This window comes from Oryzias melastigma, linkage group LG18 (assembly GCF_002922805.2).
Source record: "Oryzias melastigma strain HK-1 linkage group LG18, ASM292280v2, whole genome shotgun sequence".
In the NCBI taxonomy this organism is placed as follows: domain Eukaryota; kingdom Metazoa; phylum Chordata; class Actinopteri; order Beloniformes; family Adrianichthyidae; genus Oryzias; species Oryzias melastigma.
Genome location: NC_050529.1, coordinates 13,452,353 through 13,470,261, shown reverse-complemented (window position 1 = coordinate 13,470,261; position 17,909 = coordinate 13,452,353). Strand labels below are relative to the sequence as shown.

The window sequence follows — 17,909 nt, the reverse complement described above, 5'->3', positions numbered from 1 at the left end:
CCCTGATAATAAATGGTCGGAGAATAATGAGACTAAAAAAAACTTTTAGTTAATAATTGTGATTAATTTTGTCCAGGTTTGCGAATAATTAGTTAATGTTTTTAATCGATTCCTGCCCCCAATATGTGTGTGTGTATGTGTGCGTGTGTAATTATATTTGTCCCTATTCAGTCAATCAATCAATTTAGAGGTAACACAGAATCTCCAATAATGTTTAAACGCATAAAAAAGTAAAACAGTAATAAAAGAAAAACGTACCTGTATAAGAATTATACATTTGAAAAAATATAATGAATAAATAGCTGAGGTCCAACAATGGAGGGGTTCCTTCCTTTACTGTTGCGTCTTGAAATCTTGTTTTGCTAACTTTTAGACAGCTCATATTTATCTACTTTGACTGCTGTAAAGGGGTGGATGCTGTTAATCTACTGGTATCTGATTTCAAACAAGTTTCATGCCTGAGGCATATCCAAAGTGAAAGTGCAAGTTAGTCTTTCTACTGAAATTTTCAAAAAGACATTTTTAAAATTTGCTTGGTATTCAAGAAGTTTGGCTTGCTGTTGCTTGACAACCACATAAAACATCATCTTAAATTTCTGGATGGACTGTGTCACTGATTGTTCAGTCTGTTTTTCTGACTCTTAATAGCCATAGTTAAAGCAATCTACTTTACGTTTTACCATATGAACTTTTAGTAATTATGATGCATTTTTGCTCGTCCAACATATTTCAGGCTAAAGTAAAACATGACTTTCTGCTCTAACAACGTTCCTATTTTGTTTTGGTTTTTTTCTGGTTCCAGGTCACGAGCAGCACAAATATGTCTCCAACTCTCCTAAACTCTACTGCTTTTAAAGTCTTTTAAAGCTGCTCACAAGCGACTTTAATCACCAATCTACTGCAAAACAGCTCCCGCAACGAGGAGAGTTGAACGTGGCATGGATAACAACACTGCTGGAGCTTGAGGCTAAGCTATCACTGCTGTTACAACTCGTTTAACATAGGAACTTTCAATAATTATCAGATATTTTTGCTTCTCCAACATATTTTTAGCTGGCTGATACATTGTGGATTACATACAAAGGCAGCAAAAAACAGTGATGCTTATTTCTGGGAAATGAAATTTCCAAGCTGTAAACAAATGTGAAAAAGTGAAGTCCCATTGGTGTTTCTCTGCATTTTTTAAGCGAATAAATGTAATGACTGATCTAATTATTTTAGAATTTATAAAAGTATTGAATAAAAAAATATTCTTCTAACCTGCAGGGTAATACAGTTTCCTAACAATAAGGCTCTAACACTGTTGAGATTTTCTAAACAAAGTGCAAACTCGGTAAGTTCTGGTTCATCCAAGGTAAAGTAAAACATGACTTTCTGCTCTAGCAACTTTCTTTTGCATGACACACCGTTTCACTTGAATAACAAAAACAACAACTTCACTACACAAACAGTACAGAGTTGAACTGAGGACATTGGGAAATGCAAAATACTGCATTTTGAAGTAAAAAAGAATAACCCTTGTGCTATCCTAGGCATGTTTACATTAAAAGTGGGCTCATCAATATATATTTATTGGAAGCTTTTACAAATATACCTTCACATTAACAAACAAAACATAATTATGGGTTTGCGCACATTTACATAGCTCTTTTCTAAGCATAGTACTGCTTCTCAATGCTGCTTTTTCCTTCTGTTAATTGTTATTGCATAAATTACATGTAGGTTTGGAAAGTAGACGCATATTACCCAATTTTTCTACTCTAAAGGTTAATCAAGAAGATTTTATTATCACACATCATCAATGTTTGTGGTATGCTATACCCTTTGTCATGCCATATCTTCAATTAAAGGGTTTTAAGTGTATAATAGAAGTCCTTCACTCCACTCACAGCTTATAATTTTTACAACCATTAACAGAAAGCCACTAATGATTGAACAGTAGCCATGACAACAGCACTATACAGGATGAAGTGATGAGACTGATCTTGTGGATCACTCCATGCGACACATCTGCAAAGCAATTAAAGGACAAAGAGAATTTCATGAGTAAATCATTTGTGAAAGTAAAAATGTTCCTTTTTAGAGAGCAATAAGTTTTCTTACTTATGCCGTCAACAGTAATGGAATTGATGTCTATGTCAAAAGCTGTAATCGAAGGTGCTGCCTTAATAATAACATCTGCAATTGCATTGTTGGAAGGAACAGAATTTGAATTGTAAGTGAGGCTCATATCTTGGATAATGGATCCATTTCTGCAAAGATAAAAGAACACTTGTTAATGTCTATACTGTGGGAAGGAACAGGAAACATGGTCACAAAAAATACCTGAATGAAGTGACTGTCAAAAACCGGAATGATGGGGATGCTTGCTGAAAAAATGGCTCAAGCTATAAGAAACAGAACAAAACAAAGCAAAAAAGAAAATGATTGGTTTGAACTGAGCAAGTTGTTTGTGTATTTGTTCAATCATTTACAATTATATCCCATTTTCCTTTTGATGTTAATGAGGAACAGCTATCTGGTACAAATAGTAGTTGATAAAAGCTGTGCAGATTATAAATTGTCATGGAAAATGTATTTTCCTATAATAAAGTTTAATGAAGAAAAGAAACCTACTGTAGACTTTAGCAGCGCAGCTCGATTTTGGAAGGCCGCTGATGATGAATCCAGCAATTCAATTGTAAAAATTTCTGTTGCAGATCTAAAACTCAGTTGTTTAACTGTCAATGGCTCAGCGGTTGGACATGCTGTTGTTGTAAGCAATTGTGAGGAAATCTCCAAACAACATTTACAACAAGGTGTAATAGTGGGAACAGGTGTACTTGTAGTTGTTGTTGATGCAGTAGTGGTGGTTGTGGTAGTCGTGGTTGTTGTTGGGATGGTGGTTGTGGTTGTTGTTGAGGTGGTGGTTGTGGTAGTCGTGGTTGTTGTTGAGGTGGTGGTTGTGGTAGTCGGGATTGTTGTTTGTGTGGTGGTAGTTAAGGTTGTTTGTGGGGTCGTGGTTCTTGTAGTTGTCATGGTTGTTGTTGGGTTGGTGGTTGTGATGTTTATTGTTGGGGTTGTGGTTTCGGTAGTCATGGTTGTTGTTGCTGTGGTGGTAGTTGTGGTTGTTGTTGGGGTGGTTGTTGTGGAAGTTGTTATGGTTTTTGGGATCGTGGTTGTTGTTAGAGTGGTGGTTGCGGTAGTCCTGGTTGTTGTTGGGATGGTGGTCATGGTAGTCGTGGTTGTTGTTTGGGTGGTGGTTTTCGTGGTTATTGTCAAGGTGGTGGTGGTGGTTGTGGTAGTCGTGGTTATTGTTGCTGTAGTGGTTGTGGTAGTATTCTTAATTGTTGTGGTTGTTGGGGTGGTAGTCATGGTTTTTGTTGGGGTGGTAGTTTTTTTGGTTGTTGTTGGAGTGGTGAATGTTAATGTAGTGGTGTTATTGTTAGTCATCGTGGCAGTTGTTGGCGTGGTAGTTATGGTTTTTGTTGGGGTTGTAGTTGTGGTAGTTGTTTTGGTTGTTGTTGGGGTGGTTGTCTTGATTGTTGCTGGAGTGGTGGTGGTAGTAGTTGTCTCGGTTGTTGTTGTGGTAGCTGTCTTGGTTGTTGTTGGGGTAGGGGTTGTAGTCGTTGTTGGTCTAGTTGTGGTTGAAGCAGTTGGTATTGTATTACAGATTATAGGTATTGTAGTCATGGTAGCTTGTACATAACCTGGGCACAAGTCACAGTTGCATCCACAGATTTCACTTCCATTAATGGAAAGTGCTTTTGAATCCGCACCATTTATATCTGTTGGAGTATCTGTAAGAAATGTAGTACTTTTATAAGGATATTATTTTTATTATAGGAATATTCCTTTGAATATATCTCTTTTAAGAACTTACAAGTCACAATCAGCAGAATTAAAAAGACTTGTTCGAGTCCCATGCTTCGATGTCTTATCTGAAATGCTAAAAAGGGTAAAATCTTATTTTTTTTTGTATACCAATGCATAGTTATAATAAAGATATCAAATAAAATGTAATAAAGCATTAACCATTTTAATGCTCTGACTTTATTCTTCCCCTTTAATATATTGAATGATTTTTGTGTAGTCTCCAAATGTGGAGGCTACTAACCCAACAAAGGATCTTTCAATAAGCATTTACAATTAACACACACAACAGTAACAGTACATTTTTGACAGTGTTTAATTTGTTGTTAATCCCACAAATACAGACGTAAGAAAATGTACTACAAAAACTAATTTAAAATATATTCATAATATATATGTTAGTATTTGTCTGTTTCTACATGTCTAATGACATGACTACAACCAACTCCTTACATGTCTTCATAAAAAAATTAATTGATTGATGAAGTACCATAAGAAAAATATCTCAGCATAGATTTTGATTTTAATTTAATTTTAAAAGTCTCATTAAAAAATATGTAAGGTTGTCAGGTTGAACAAGTGTGGCCAGGTCTCCCTTGAAACAGAGATCTTACCTTAATGGGACTTCCTGGTAAGATATAGGTTAAACCAAATTAAAATGTACTGTTTTAAACTAATAATATCATGCCTCCAGCATGTGTTTGGACAGTTTTAAACTTTTACATTTTTAAAATGGTTTTTATGGAGTAACTCTGTGGTCTTTGATAAAAATCCAAATAAATCACACTTTAACTTGCAGATAGTCTTAATAATTGAGCACTGAAGATCCTAGATGGAAAACAAGTTAAAAACCACCATTGTCACATTTCTGGTTCTGTATGTCTTTATATGTGCCCCTTTTCAATCAATCAATTGGCCAATCAATTTAAAAGTAATACAGGGCTTCCAATAATGTCTAAAAGTCATAAAATGCAGAGTGGAAAAAGTAAAACAGTGATAAAAAAATACGTACCTGTATAAGATTTAAGGATTGGAAAAAATATAATTGATAAATAACTGAAGTCCAACAACGGAGAGATTGCTTCCTTTCCCAGTGAGTCTTAAAATCTTGTTTTGCTAACTTTTCGACAGCTCTTATTTATTTGGTTACACTGAGAAGACTACTGTAAAGGGGTGGATGCCATTAATCCAATGGTTTCTGATTTCAAACAAGTTTCATGCCCGTAGCACTTTATAAGTGAAAACGTAAGTTGGTCTTTCTATTCTTTCAAAAAGACATTTTAAAAAATGTCCTTGATAGTTGAAAGATGTGGCTCTTATTTGCTTGACAACAACAATAAACTTGTTGGTGGGCTGTTTGTTGCACTGTATATCTGTTCTTCTGACACTTAATGGCCGTAGTTAAAGCTACTGTACTTTTTATAATGTTTAGTAATTATTGTGCATTTTTGCTTCTCCAACATATTTCAAGCTAAAGTAAAACAGGATTTTCTGCTCTAACAATGTTCCTATTGTATAAAACACTGTTTCACTTGAGATAATTATTATTAAATATTCTTTTTGTTGTTTCCCCTGATAAAAAACTCAACACTGTTTATTACATGTTGTACAAGTATTATGTACTTATATAAATAGATCGTATGTGACAAATCTGCCCTTGGATTTTCAGTCAAAACACGGAACTAAAGTTACCATTTATGAAAAATGGACAAAGTTTTTTTTTTTTTTCAGCTTATATACTGTAGCAGTTATGAGCTTTGTAATGTAATGTAACATGCATTCTTTTGAAACAGTAAAACCCAGTAAAACAACCAAAGCAATTTTACAAGCCAAAAACTGAGTCATGTCTGTGTTTAAGGGACTGTACAGCCCTGGGGCCCATTTCAAGAAGCAGGTTCAACAAATTTAGAGTTCAAACCTGAACTCAAACTCTGTAAACTCAAATTTCTCGAACTTAGAGTTTCTGGTTTCAGAACAGCTGAAAAAGTTTGATTCAATCAACTTGAAGTTGTTGGAACGAGAATCACGTCTGAGTGTCGCAACCATAAAAATTCCTGATCAATGGAGTAGAGACAGCCCGATTCACCATGGCAACAGGAACAAACACCTGAGTTTTGTACTTCCGGTGACGAAAATTGTTGAGTTCCTGCAAGCATATGCCGACTACAAGCACATTTTCCACAGGAAAAGCAACACAGCTGCAGCGGTAAAACAGAGGGAGAAAATATCTGCAGAGTTAATGCGTACGACTACATTTGAATCATTTCAAATAATTAATAAATAATAATGTCAGGAAGGTTAATTTGTTACTTGTTAAGAAAGGAATGGTTTTTGATATGTTAATAATTTAACCGGTAATCTCCGAAATCGCATGAATTACCGTTTTTGATTCTGAATTCAGCTTAACCCGCTTCTTGAAACGGGCTGGGTTTCACAAACTTTCACAGGTTTGAATTATCTCTCCATCTGAAATCGAAAACTCAGAGTTTTCCTAAATTTGGAGTTCACGAACTTAGAGTTCCTACAGAACCTGCTTCTTGAAACGGGCCACTGATCAGCTATTGTTGTTTGTTTTCATTCCATCCACCTGATTCCTGTTAACAGGAATTTCCTTTGTCTTTAACCAAGGTGCGGCAAGTTTATCATTCTTTTTGCATTATCTAATTTCTTGAGAAACAGCGGTCAAACAATAAATCTGTCATCTAGTTTGCTGTGATTAAAACAATTGAAAGTAAAGTCTGAATGTTTTAATGGAGCCTATTTTTTCCACTAAATTTTTTCACATGGAGCCTTACTTCACTGTGAAGAACTTTTTAGATGATTTCTTCAGCAACACTGGAATATCATCACATTTGTTTGTCAAAGAAATAGTGGTAAAGATTTAAAAGTCCACAACAGTGCCTTGTTTTGAAAGGATCTTTGTAAAGCTGGTTGAACTGTTCAACAGTTTTCCCATTTTCAATTATACTGATTGTAGATTTTAAGAGAATCTTCAAGTGATATTTATATATTGGTTTGAAAAAAAGGTTCATATTTTTAAATAAAAGTCTATTGTCCCAGTTGGTCTTTATTGTACAGTAATTTACAGAGAAGCCACAACTGACTTCACAGTAGCCATGACAAGAGGACTATGCAGGATGCAGTGACGAGACTGATCTTGTGACTCACTCCATGTGACACAACTGCATGAAAAGAACAAAGAATGCATTAGTACATTTAGTTGTCAACAAATACAGATTTATGGGAAAATAGTCAGTTTTCTTACTTGTGCCATCAACAGTGATAGAATTAAGGTCAATGTCAAAGGCTGTAATTGAAGGTGCTGCCTTTATCAAAACATCTGCAATTGCAGAGTTCGAAGGAACGGAATTTGAATTATAATAGAGATTCATTTCTTGAATGATGGATCCATTTCTGCAAGGACATTACAATATTAATGAATTAGCACACTGAAAGCATTGAAGACACAATACTAAGCCAAATACCTGAATAAAATCACTGTCAAAAACCGGAATGAGGAAAATGCTTGCTGAAAAAATGGCTCAAGCTGAAAAACAAAACAAACACATGTGTGAGAAGTGAAGAATTTGTGTCTTTTTCCAATTATTTACTAGTATTTACTCAAGTGTCTATTTGTTTTTAAGAAAATGTCTCGAGAAGAAAGAAAATTGTCTATTTACTGTTTAAAAAATACATTGTGCATAACAAACTGAACTATCATGTTTATTACTTAATTATCCTTTGGTTCATTTCATTTTTTTTAGAGGTTGTTCACTACAGGAAAATTGTCAGGGTCAAATGGTTTAACATAGAATCTTCTTTTGTTATATTTTATGTAACTAAAGCATGTATCTGCTTTCAATCAAACTCAACAACATGAAACATAACCTACTGTAGACTTTAGCAGTGCAGCTCGACTTTGAAAGGCCGCTGATGATGGATTCTGTAAATCAGTGGTGAAAGTTGCTGTAGCAGATCTGAAACTCAGCCGTTTTACTGTCAGTGGCTCAGGTGTTGTTGTTGCTTCTGTTGGACATGTCGTTGTAAGCATTTGTGTAGAAAGTCCCAAACAACATTCACAACAAGTTGTGTTACTGGTAACTACAGCAGTTTTTGTGGTTACTAATGTAGTTGTAGTATTTGTGGTAAATTCAGAAACTGTTGTTGTGTTTGTGGTAGTAAATGCAGCTGTTGTATTAGTTAATACAATTTTAGAGACTGTTGTTGGGGTTATTACAACTGTTGCTGCTGTCGTTGCATCTTTAGGAACACTTGTGGTTGTGGTGATCAATTGTAATGTTTTACCAGTTGTAACTTCAGGGATAGTTGCTGTTGTGGAAATTAGATCAGGCTTTGTACTAGTTGTCATAGCTTTAGGGGCAGTTGTCGTGGTAAATGATATGGGTGTTGTACTAGTTGCTGTAACTTTAGGGACAGTTGTTGTGGTAACTGATACAGGTGTACTTGTTTCTGTAACTTTGGGGACAGTTGTCGTGGTAACTGATACAGATGTACTAGTTTCTGTAACTTTGGGGACAGTTGTCGTGGTAACTGATACAGGTGTACTAGTTTCTGTAACTTTGGGAACAGTTGTTGTGGTAATTGATACAGGTGTACTAGTTTCTGTAACTTTGGGGACAGTTGTTGTGGTAATTGATACAGGTGTTGTACTAATTGTTGGAAATGTAGGGCCTGTTGTTGTGGTTATAAGTATTGATACAGGTGTACTAGTTGATGTAAATGTAGGGGCTGTTGTTGTAGTTGTGAATATTGATACAGGTGTACTAGTTGTTGTAACTTTAGGGTATGTTGTTGTGGTTGTGAGTATTGATACAGGTGTACTAGTTGTAACTTTAGGGTATGTTGTTGTGGTTGTGAATATTGATACAAGTGTACTACTTGTTGTAATTTTAGGATATGTTGTTGTGGTTGTGAATATTGATACAGGTGTACTAGTTGTTGTAACTTCAGGGATAGTTGTGGTTTTGGTTATCAATTCATTTGTTGTAGTAATCGATGTAATTTTTGAAAGAGTTGTAGTGGTTGCAGTGGTTGGCACGGGGCTTAAAATTGTGCTTGTGGCTGAAATAGTGGTAAAGTTTCTCGTGGTTGTGGTTCCTGAAACAACTGTTGGGCTATTTGTAGTTGGTTTAGGATTCGTGGAGGTTGTTTGTAAAGTTTGTGTGGTTGTTGTTGGAGCAGTAAAAGTTGTAAGTATATTGTTTGGTGTGTCTGTGATTGTTGTTGGCTGAAATGTGGCTGTTGAGATTCTAAGTGCTGAGGTGAATTTTTCTGCTGGGGTTGATAAGGATATGGTAGATACAATGTTTTCTGTTGGTATATATACATTCATAGTTGATGTTGTTGGACCAGTGAGTGTAGTTGCCTCCAGCATGGTTGTTGGACTACTTGTTTTACTTTCAGTTGAATACATTCCAGTTGTTGTGGTTTTCACTGTGGTGGTTAAACCATTAGTAGATGTTAATGGTGTAACAGAAGTGACTATTTGACTTGTTGGAAGTGCAGTTGTGATTGCATTTGGTTGAATGGTGGTCATTGATATTTTAGCTGTTGTTATGGGTTCAAATGTTGTTGTCTTTAATGTAACTGTGGTTGGTGAAACTGTAGTAGTAGAGAGGACAGGTGTAAATACAACTGAGGTTAATGTTGCATTTGTTTGTGTTTTTGTTGTAATTGCAGTTGATATTAGACTGTTTTCTGTGCTAGAGGGGAATTTTGTTGCGGTGAACTCAGCAGTAATAGCTGGTTGAGATTTTGTGGTTGTTGTTGATGCAGTATTACTTACAGGTGTTGTAGGTGCAGATGTGATTGTTGTTTTCAGAAAATTGATTGTTAATGTGTCAGCAGATGTGGTGGATTCATTTGTTGTTGCGGTTAATGAAGATTTGGTAATGGATGGGTTTGTTATTTTTGTTGTCTCTATATTTGGAGCATTTGTCAGTGTTGTTGGTACAAAAGTGACTGTTAATGGAGTAACCCCGATGCTGGTGGAGACTTTGGTTGTTGAAGTGTTACCAATTGTAGTTGTTTGAGCAGTTAGAGGTTTTGTTGTTGTAGTAGTAGTAATAAGTGTGCTAGTGATTGTAACTGATTGTGTGGGTGTTGTTGTTATTATTGAAGCTGGTCCAATGCTAGGTGAAGTAGAAACACTAAAAGTGGTAGTAGTTGGGGCTGGATTCAAAATAGTGGTTGAGATTGTTGAAGTCGTTGCAGATGTAGTTGTTTCTCTATTAGGAATGGTTGTGGTTGTTGTTGGGTAGGCTGTAATAATAGTTGAAATAGTTTTAGGAGCAGCTGTGGTTGTTATTGTATTTGTTAGGGTGGATGTGGTAGTGGTTGAAGTGGCTATTGGAACAACACTGGTTATACTTGATGTTGAGGTAGTAGTAGTAGCTGTGGCTGTTTTAAGAACAGTGGTTGTTGTTGGAGTTGTTTCTGATGTGGGTGTTTTTGGAATAACAGTGGATGTTGTTTGGGTGGTAGTAGTGGTTGCTGTTACAGGAACAACTGTAGCTGTTATATTTGTTGAGGTGGTTGTTGTAGCAGTTGTAGCTGTTTTTGAATCAGAGAATTTTGTTGTTTGGGTGGTTGTCGCAGTAGTTTTAGGAAAAACTGTGGTTGTTGTTTCTATCTGGGTGGTTGTGGCTGTAGTCGTTTTTGGAACAGCTGTGGTTGATGTTGGGTTTGTAGAAGTAGTTGTTTTTAGATCTATGGTTGTTGTTAAAATGGTGGTGGATGTAGATGTATTTGGAACAGCTGGGATTGAAGTAGTTTTTGTAGTAGTAGCTGTTTTAGGAGCATCTGTGGTTGTTGTTGTAGTGGATGTCTTGATTGAGTTTGGAAAAACTGTGGTGGTATTTGTTGATGTGGCTGTGATGAGTATTGCAGTCGTATTCGGAACAGGTGTGGTTGTTGTCGAGGTGGTGGTAGTTGTATATGTTGCAGTTGTTATTGGTCCAGTTGTAGTTGAGGTGGTTGTTGCTGTATTACAGATTGTTGTAAGTGCAGCTGTGGTAGCTTGTACGTAGCCCGGGCACAATTCACAGTTACATCCGCAGATTTCACTGTCCGTGGAAAGTGCTTTTGATGACACAGCAGAAATGTGTACTGGAGCATCTGTAATAGAAAACATTACATAAAGTCTTTTTTATATCCTTAGGAATATTCATTTAAATCCATTCAATCATTAACTTACATGTCACTGTCAGCAGAAGCAATAAGATTACTTCAAACCCCATAGTGCTTCAGTCTCTCCTTTGAAATACTGAAAAAATAGTAGACCAGTACATAGTTATAACAAAAATATGAGCGTTAAATCCATAAAAACATATCTACTTTCTCCTAACCTCCTTCATATATCCACTTTATTTTGTACTTAAACAATTACTGTGTGTAGTTGAAGACTGTAAAAGAGCTTCTTGTAATATAAAAGCGCATCGAACAGCATGGTATTTAGATTTTAAAGTTTATAGAAGTCATAAAAAGAAGAGTTAAATGTTTACAAAAAAATAATGAGTTGTGGAATTTTAGTTGCTGTTCCGTGTATACCACAAAACCAGGTATAAAGGTGCATTTACACCGAACGTGATTCACACAGAAGAGGCGGCCAGTACAGGGGTGTTCTGTGGCGAATTGAAGTCACACGGCGCAATTTGAGCGACTGTTGTGGCGTTGACTACCAGGAGCTCAATTTGAGCAGCGCGAATCTGGCAGCGCAGCCAAAATGTAAATATCTGAAGCTTGACACTTGGCACCTTCCAATCAGGAACTCAGCTTTGAATATGTGATGATTTTAGTGACGTTCGCTCCCGTGGCTGGGCTCACTTACTCCATATGCTGGCAGACAGAGAGCTGCTGTGGGGTGTGGAGTCTGCCAGCTCTGGCCAAATCGAATCATTTGAAAAAAGAAAGGAAAAAAGGTTCACATATTTTTCCCCCGTGGGTTAATACGAGACAGTTAGCCTTCAAGTTCACTCAGAGATATATAGAAACAATATATAGAAACACAGCAGAAGTGGTTATCATACAGACTCAACTCCCTGTACCCAGAAAATAATTAATAACAATCATATACACTCAAACATGGACACATGAATACAGAGGTTTTTGTACAGCTCTTCCCACTAAATAAACCTTATTTATCAATATCTTCTGTGTCTTCTACGCATTCTAATTGAGAAATCCACAAAGTTCCTCATAGCCATCATCCTGGCTGGTAGCTCCTCCCACATGCATGAACACATTGTTTGACTGGCGACATCCAGCAAATTATCTGCATGCAGAGCGGCGGGAAACGAAAATTTGCCACCTGAATCTGTGTGAATGTGCCTTTAGACATCAGTCATGTAGGGCATTAAAAGTTTTTTGTCTGAGGGCATTAAGGCGTTAGTTCCAACTGCCCTTACGTATGAATACAGACTATTTGTGGGAAATAAATAGGTAAAGCTGTACTGGGAATACAAGTGGTCCGCAGGAAGCATCAAAGTTGGAGACCACACAGTCAACTGTAGCGTCAAAATATTCATGTGCATTTTTTCTACCAGCATGCTACAAGCGACTGTTCATAGTGAACGCCTAAACAACATGCAAGGGTAAGTAAGGAGAGACGCAGGCACATTGTAAGGATTTTTCTTGTTTGTCTACACCTTCAAATCCTATGCACTGCTCAAGGAGCCTGTTGGTGCAATTCATGTGATAAGTGTACGCTCTTTGTCTGCAGCCTGTTAGAATTGAAAAAATAAGACAATCAGAGCATAGTTTGTGTGGGTATCCTACAGACGACCTACACATACTTAGGAATCACCTGCACACCCTATGTGTGCAACATTTGCGCACAGTCAGTTACTGCTAATATGCACACCTTATTCACAACAAGTGGGGCGTAAGGGCACAGTACCACAGCTTCACCCATATGTCGTAAGTATTTGTTACTCACATTATCCTTACAAATACTTTGACACATCACGCTCATTGAAATTGGAACGTTCAGTATTCAGGATGTCCCTTAAGCCTCTAAGCAACTGCGAGAAGTACCTGCAATCCCCTTAACCCTCATGTTCTCTTATGGGGTCCAGGTAACCCCACCCTTACATTGATGTGAGATCCCTCCCATGATAAAGGTGGACAAAAGAAAATAATTGGGAAAAAAAAAAAGTTCCGCATACTGTCTTGTGGGGTCCAGATGACCCCACTTTTAATGTAAACATGTCTAGGATAGAACAAGGATTATGATGCGGCTGCTCCTGCCTACAACCTTCCACGGGCCTGGACAACCCAAAAACCGACAGCACCCATATGCGGCAACCCACCGTTCTGGTGAATGTGACAGAGACTTGAGTATTAGAATCTCATTGTGAAAATTGAGTTCAGCTTATTTAGGCAATATGTTGTGAACTGGACAAGACTGTGTTTTTAATCAATTATTATTATTATTATTATTTTTTTTTATTTTTTTTGGTAAGTGCTGAAATAGTTTTCAATTCCACAAATACACATTTATAGAAAAAAGGTCTCTTAAAAAATAAAAATAAAAGAAGGAAAACAACATTTGAAAAACTACCTGGAGAACTGTACATTTTTATACTATGGGACATTGTCATATATTTGGATTAAAACATGAAAATAGAATTTTAAAATACATAATATTAATACTGTAAAAGTTATATTTACACTCATTAAAAAATAACATGACTTCCAGAGAACAGTACAAAAAATCAAACAATTGTTTTAAATACCCACTTACCTGTTTATAGATAAAGGACTATGAAAAAAATGGCTGAAGTCCAACAATGCAGAGGTTCCTTCCTTTACTGTCACTGCTTAAAATCTTGCACAACTACCTTTTAGACGGCTCTTATTTATTTGCTTACATTGAGAAGGCTGGGTCAAGGGGGTGGATGCTGTAAATCCATTCACAAGAGTAGACAAATTTCAAGGAAGTCTCGTGACTGAGGGAATGTATCACAGAATAATACAAGTTATTCATTCTACTTAAAGTTTTAAAATACTCCAAACTAATTTGTGTGTTTTTTAGTTGTTTTACTTCTATATGGTGAAATATATTAAACAATGTCACTGATTGTGGCACAGTCTGACTTTTATTGGACATAGTTGTGGTAATATTTTATGCTTATCTAATGGGCCTTTTTATGACACAGCATATTTCAGGCTGGTGATAAAATGTAGATTAACCATGAAGGCAGCAACAACAGTGATGCTTTGCTTGAGGAGATCTCAAAGTTGTCAATATGAAAATAAAATGTGTGTGAATTTTGGAATGCATAAAAGAACTGAAAAATTAAATATTTTTCTATTGTGGGAGGTAATAGTAAGTCTCCCAAAAATATAACCACTGATATGTATTATCTGTAATTTCACAAAAAAATTGTATCCACCGAAATCTTTCGAAATTTGTCCTAATTGAAAACATGTTAAATTTCTTAAGTTTTACCATTGTTTTTGACAATTTAAATCCTGATTCTTTTATGTTTACCTCAAGATGAGAGCGCAACAGAAGTTTTTTTTTTCATTAAACTAGTTGTGTTTCAAGGAAGTGTTTGTTGCTGTCACAAACGGCAGCTGAGGCGTTCGGATCCACGTGCAATAGTTTATTGGGAGAAGAAACAGGGTAAAGGGTGGTACTGGGCGCTGAGGGATCAGACAGGAGTGAGGACACACAGTGAGGAGTGGGACGAGGGCAGGTTAAATAATAAGGGACTGATGGGATAACTGAAAACAGGTGAGAGAAGTTCCAAGGTGAATGCTGGGGTGAAGTGAGGGGAGAGCTCCCTCTGGTGGCAGGAGGAGGGGGGCTCCAGGCCACCCTGACAGTTGCAGCTTCAAAATATAGAAATTAATACAAAATGAATACTTTCCTTTAATTATGGGAAGAATGGGATATGTGAACCAAACAAAAATCTGGTAAAATTTCAGTAAAAATCAGTCCTGGTATTATCTAAGATGTGTTTTTTGTTTAAGATTTTGTTTTTATGTTGAGGTCATGCTTTGTTTTTTTGTTTGTTTGCTTTTGTTTTTAGGTTTTTGTACAATGACACTAATAACCAGGATTCAGTGTCTATAGTATAGCAAACATATTTTTCTATTTCTCTTGTACTTTGAGACATTTTTACCAAGCCCATCTTGGGTTCAGAACTATACTACAAGTTTGTCTATTTTTGAACTGATACCCCCCTCCAGTTTTAGGGCATGCAGACAATAATGGCACTCCCTGACTCAGTTACTGCCAGTAAAGAAGGACAATCGTGTTTACATTGCAAATGAAAAGGCACAATCAGAAACAGTTGAAAGGTGCAACCTAGTATTGATTAGAGGACTATAGTGCTAAGGTGTGGTAATGACAGGGAATTAGGTTGAAACATAGGAGTGTTGAGCAGAAAAAAACACAAACTCCTACTCACTTCACTGTAGAATGGTGAAAGAAAAGACGTAATTATTCTTAGAAAGGCAAGGCAGGGCAGATTGTTTTACTTGAGTTCTTGACAAAAGAACAAATCACATAAGGCTCTTTTATATATATATATATATATGTATGTATACATAGTGGGGGTGTAAGTTGATTTGATATTTCAAGCTGATTTGTGATTGCCAGTTTGGTTCAGTTTCAATATGGGTTCAATTTGAATTGATTCACTGACCTGAGATTGATCCAAGACATTTATAGCCAAAAAATGTAACCAGCGTGATTTAGAGATAAATACCTGGTGAAAAGTGTAGGAGACTTTTTCCAGATCCCTTATATTTTTTTTACAAGATAATAAAGTGTAAATTAAATATGTATACAAATATACAAGTAAATAAGAACAATCCATTATTAATAAGTCCTAACAAATTTTTCATTTTTTTTCTAGTGCCTGAATAAATTAAAGTATTTCACATCTTAGTTCCATTAAGTTCCGCCCATTGTTGTTTTCTACACAAAAATTATATAAATGGAACATTATTAGACCATTTTACATCTTTGTATGGTCACGTCTTTGCAAAATTCAAATTGGAACATAATAAAAGCTTGATCATTTTTTTGCTTCCATCACGTGTGTGTTGTCTGCAGTGATGGCACTTGGTTGTTTTTACATTATAGTAAAATAAACCTACAATATCTCAATCCAAATGGCTAAAGACAAGACAAAGACAAGGCAAGAGACAAAAAAAGACAAGACACTAGACAAGACAACCATTTATTAATCCATCACTGGGAAAATGTGAATGTTGCAGCAGTACATACACAAGTAAAAAGGCAGGATAAGCGTGTCAGGATAAAAATAAAAGAGTAAAAATATCAAATATTGCTCTCCCTGTTTACAAAAACAGAGAAATCAAGGGAATTGCCCTAGGTGTCATTATTATTTAGAATAGGTGAGAGTAGTTGCTGCTTCTTCTGACCATAGTTATATAGTCAGATCAAATGCAAGTCTCTTTATGTGTCTATCTCTCTAAAGGTGTGTGTATCTGCCAAATAAACAGTTTGTAGAAAGAGTTAACTTCACAGTCAGCTGTATATCCGTATTTCTGTTAGTCCTTCTTGTTATGTTGTTTTCTTTTGGTAGAGTGCATAGAGTGATTGCGAATTAATGGCTTTTCAAGATTGAACCTTTGGCAGCAAGTTTTCATTTTTCCACCATCTCAAACACTCATATTTACAAGCAGTGTACAAGAATCACCAAAGACTGCTTTATCAGCTTTTAGTCACTACTTTGTTAACTCCTTTTATTCCTTTTCCATTTGTTCCTTTTCTAGGAACAACTCTTAGACCTTTTTCATGAGACCTTTACAAAAAGTTTTGTACAACAAATAGAATAATGGGTCACCTGCCATGCATTTTCAACACCTATGCATACAACACATGCTTGGTGGTTTCAGTGACACATTCAGCGAAAGCTTTTAAAAGGCTCCCATGAATGTCACACAACAAGGTGTGGGGATTCCTACAAAATTAGAAAGTGTAGTCATAACAGATTGTGTGGACAGATTTTCAGTAGACTAAATCCTACACAGGATTACGGTATGCATAACAATGAGTAATTATCTATTAACAGTCTCTGGTTCTACTTGATTCCAGATGAAGACCAGACACCTCCTCCATGACTGTTAATCTGTTTATTTTTAGGCCAACTATAGGAGAGTCTGACTGAGTTTAAAGAATGTCAATAAATGTTAATACATTTTACAGCTTAGTCTGGTTTACTTTCACACACTGTATGGACCATTTATGCAGGTCCAAGCTTGGTCACTTTAGGGCAGAGGGGTTTCAAACTTGCAGCCCGCAGACCATCTGCGGCCCCCGAGATGATAATTTGCGGCCCGTCTTCATGTGAAAGATTAATGTTAGTGCGGCCCGCAAGACTGAAATGAATGACAGTTGTTGTGTGCAGAGCTGAACGAACCAATCACAGTGGGGTATATGGCTCTGCTGTATGGTCATTGTCATTATTTTATTATTCATTAAGGATTTTTTTATTCATTTTTTTAATTAATTAATTAATTGCATTCATTATTTTGTGTTACAAAAACAGATATTTGAGAACATTGGAATGTTTTATCAGTGCTTTTCTTGTGGAAATGCGGCCCAGCCTCACCCAGACTCTGGCTCCAGCGGCCCCGAGCTAAACTTAGTTTGAGGCCCCTGCTTTAGGGGGATGTTTCATGAACAAGAGTGGTGAAAAAAACATGAAAAAGAAAACCAGCTGAACCCATATATGAACTGGAGTAAAAAGCACCTGAATGTTCTTACTACACCATGTTTACTCACACATTTTATAACTTTTTAACCAACGTTGTTCCCTTACTCAGGCAATGTGGGGATTCTTTCATGGGCTATACAGTTATTAGTGCTCTCACTGCACAGCGAGAAGAGAGATTGGGCTTTAATCGCTCTGATGTACTTTTAACGTCCAGTTCAGTATGTTGCTGACATGGAGCAGTTTTGTTCAAAAGTTAAACAAATCTCCCAAGACTTGTCCGGTCACAAATAATGAGTTGACTCCAAAATATACTGTTTTTTTTTTGTGTTTTTTTTAGTG

At 36.3% G+C, this 17,909-nt stretch overlaps 2 protein-coding genes and 1 long non-coding RNA gene across 3 annotated transcripts; all 3 read right to left on the bottom strand.

Annotated features, from left to right (window-relative positions):
* Positions 1–1,805: 1,805 nt before the first annotated feature.
* On the bottom strand, positions 1,806–3,867 carry LOC118600045 (cell wall protein DAN4-like). The gene is made up of 4 exons (XM_036216642.1): positions 2,617–3,867; positions 2,326–2,387; positions 2,104–2,252; positions 1,806–2,010 (listed from the first exon to the last, which is right to left on the bottom strand). Exons 1-4 carry the CDS (start codon positions 3,670–3,672, stop codon positions 1,925–1,927), a joined length of 1,353 nt encoding a protein of 450 aa, XP_036072535.1. The 5' UTR covers positions 3,673–3,867; the 3' UTR covers positions 1,806–1,924.
* Positions 3,868–6,907: 3,040 nt separating this feature from the next.
* Positions 6,908–8,740, bottom strand: LOC118600046. Its single transcript, XR_004949617.1, has 4 exons — positions 7,745–8,740; positions 7,338–7,399; positions 7,118–7,266; positions 6,908–7,034 (listed from the first exon to the last, which is right to left on the bottom strand). It is a non-coding gene; the product is annotated as an uncharacterized LOC118600046 (long non-coding RNA).
* A 109-nt stretch (positions 8,741–8,849) lies between these two features.
* Positions 8,850–11,217, bottom strand: LOC112156042 (mucin-5AC). The gene is made up of 2 exons (XM_036216916.1): positions 9,131–11,217; positions 8,850–8,987 (listed from the first exon to the last, which is right to left on the bottom strand). Exons 1-2 carry the CDS (start codon positions 11,003–11,005, stop codon positions 8,850–8,852), a joined length of 2,013 nt encoding a protein of 670 aa, XP_036072809.1. The 5' UTR covers positions 11,006–11,217.
* Positions 11,218–17,909: the final 6,692 nt, after the last annotated feature.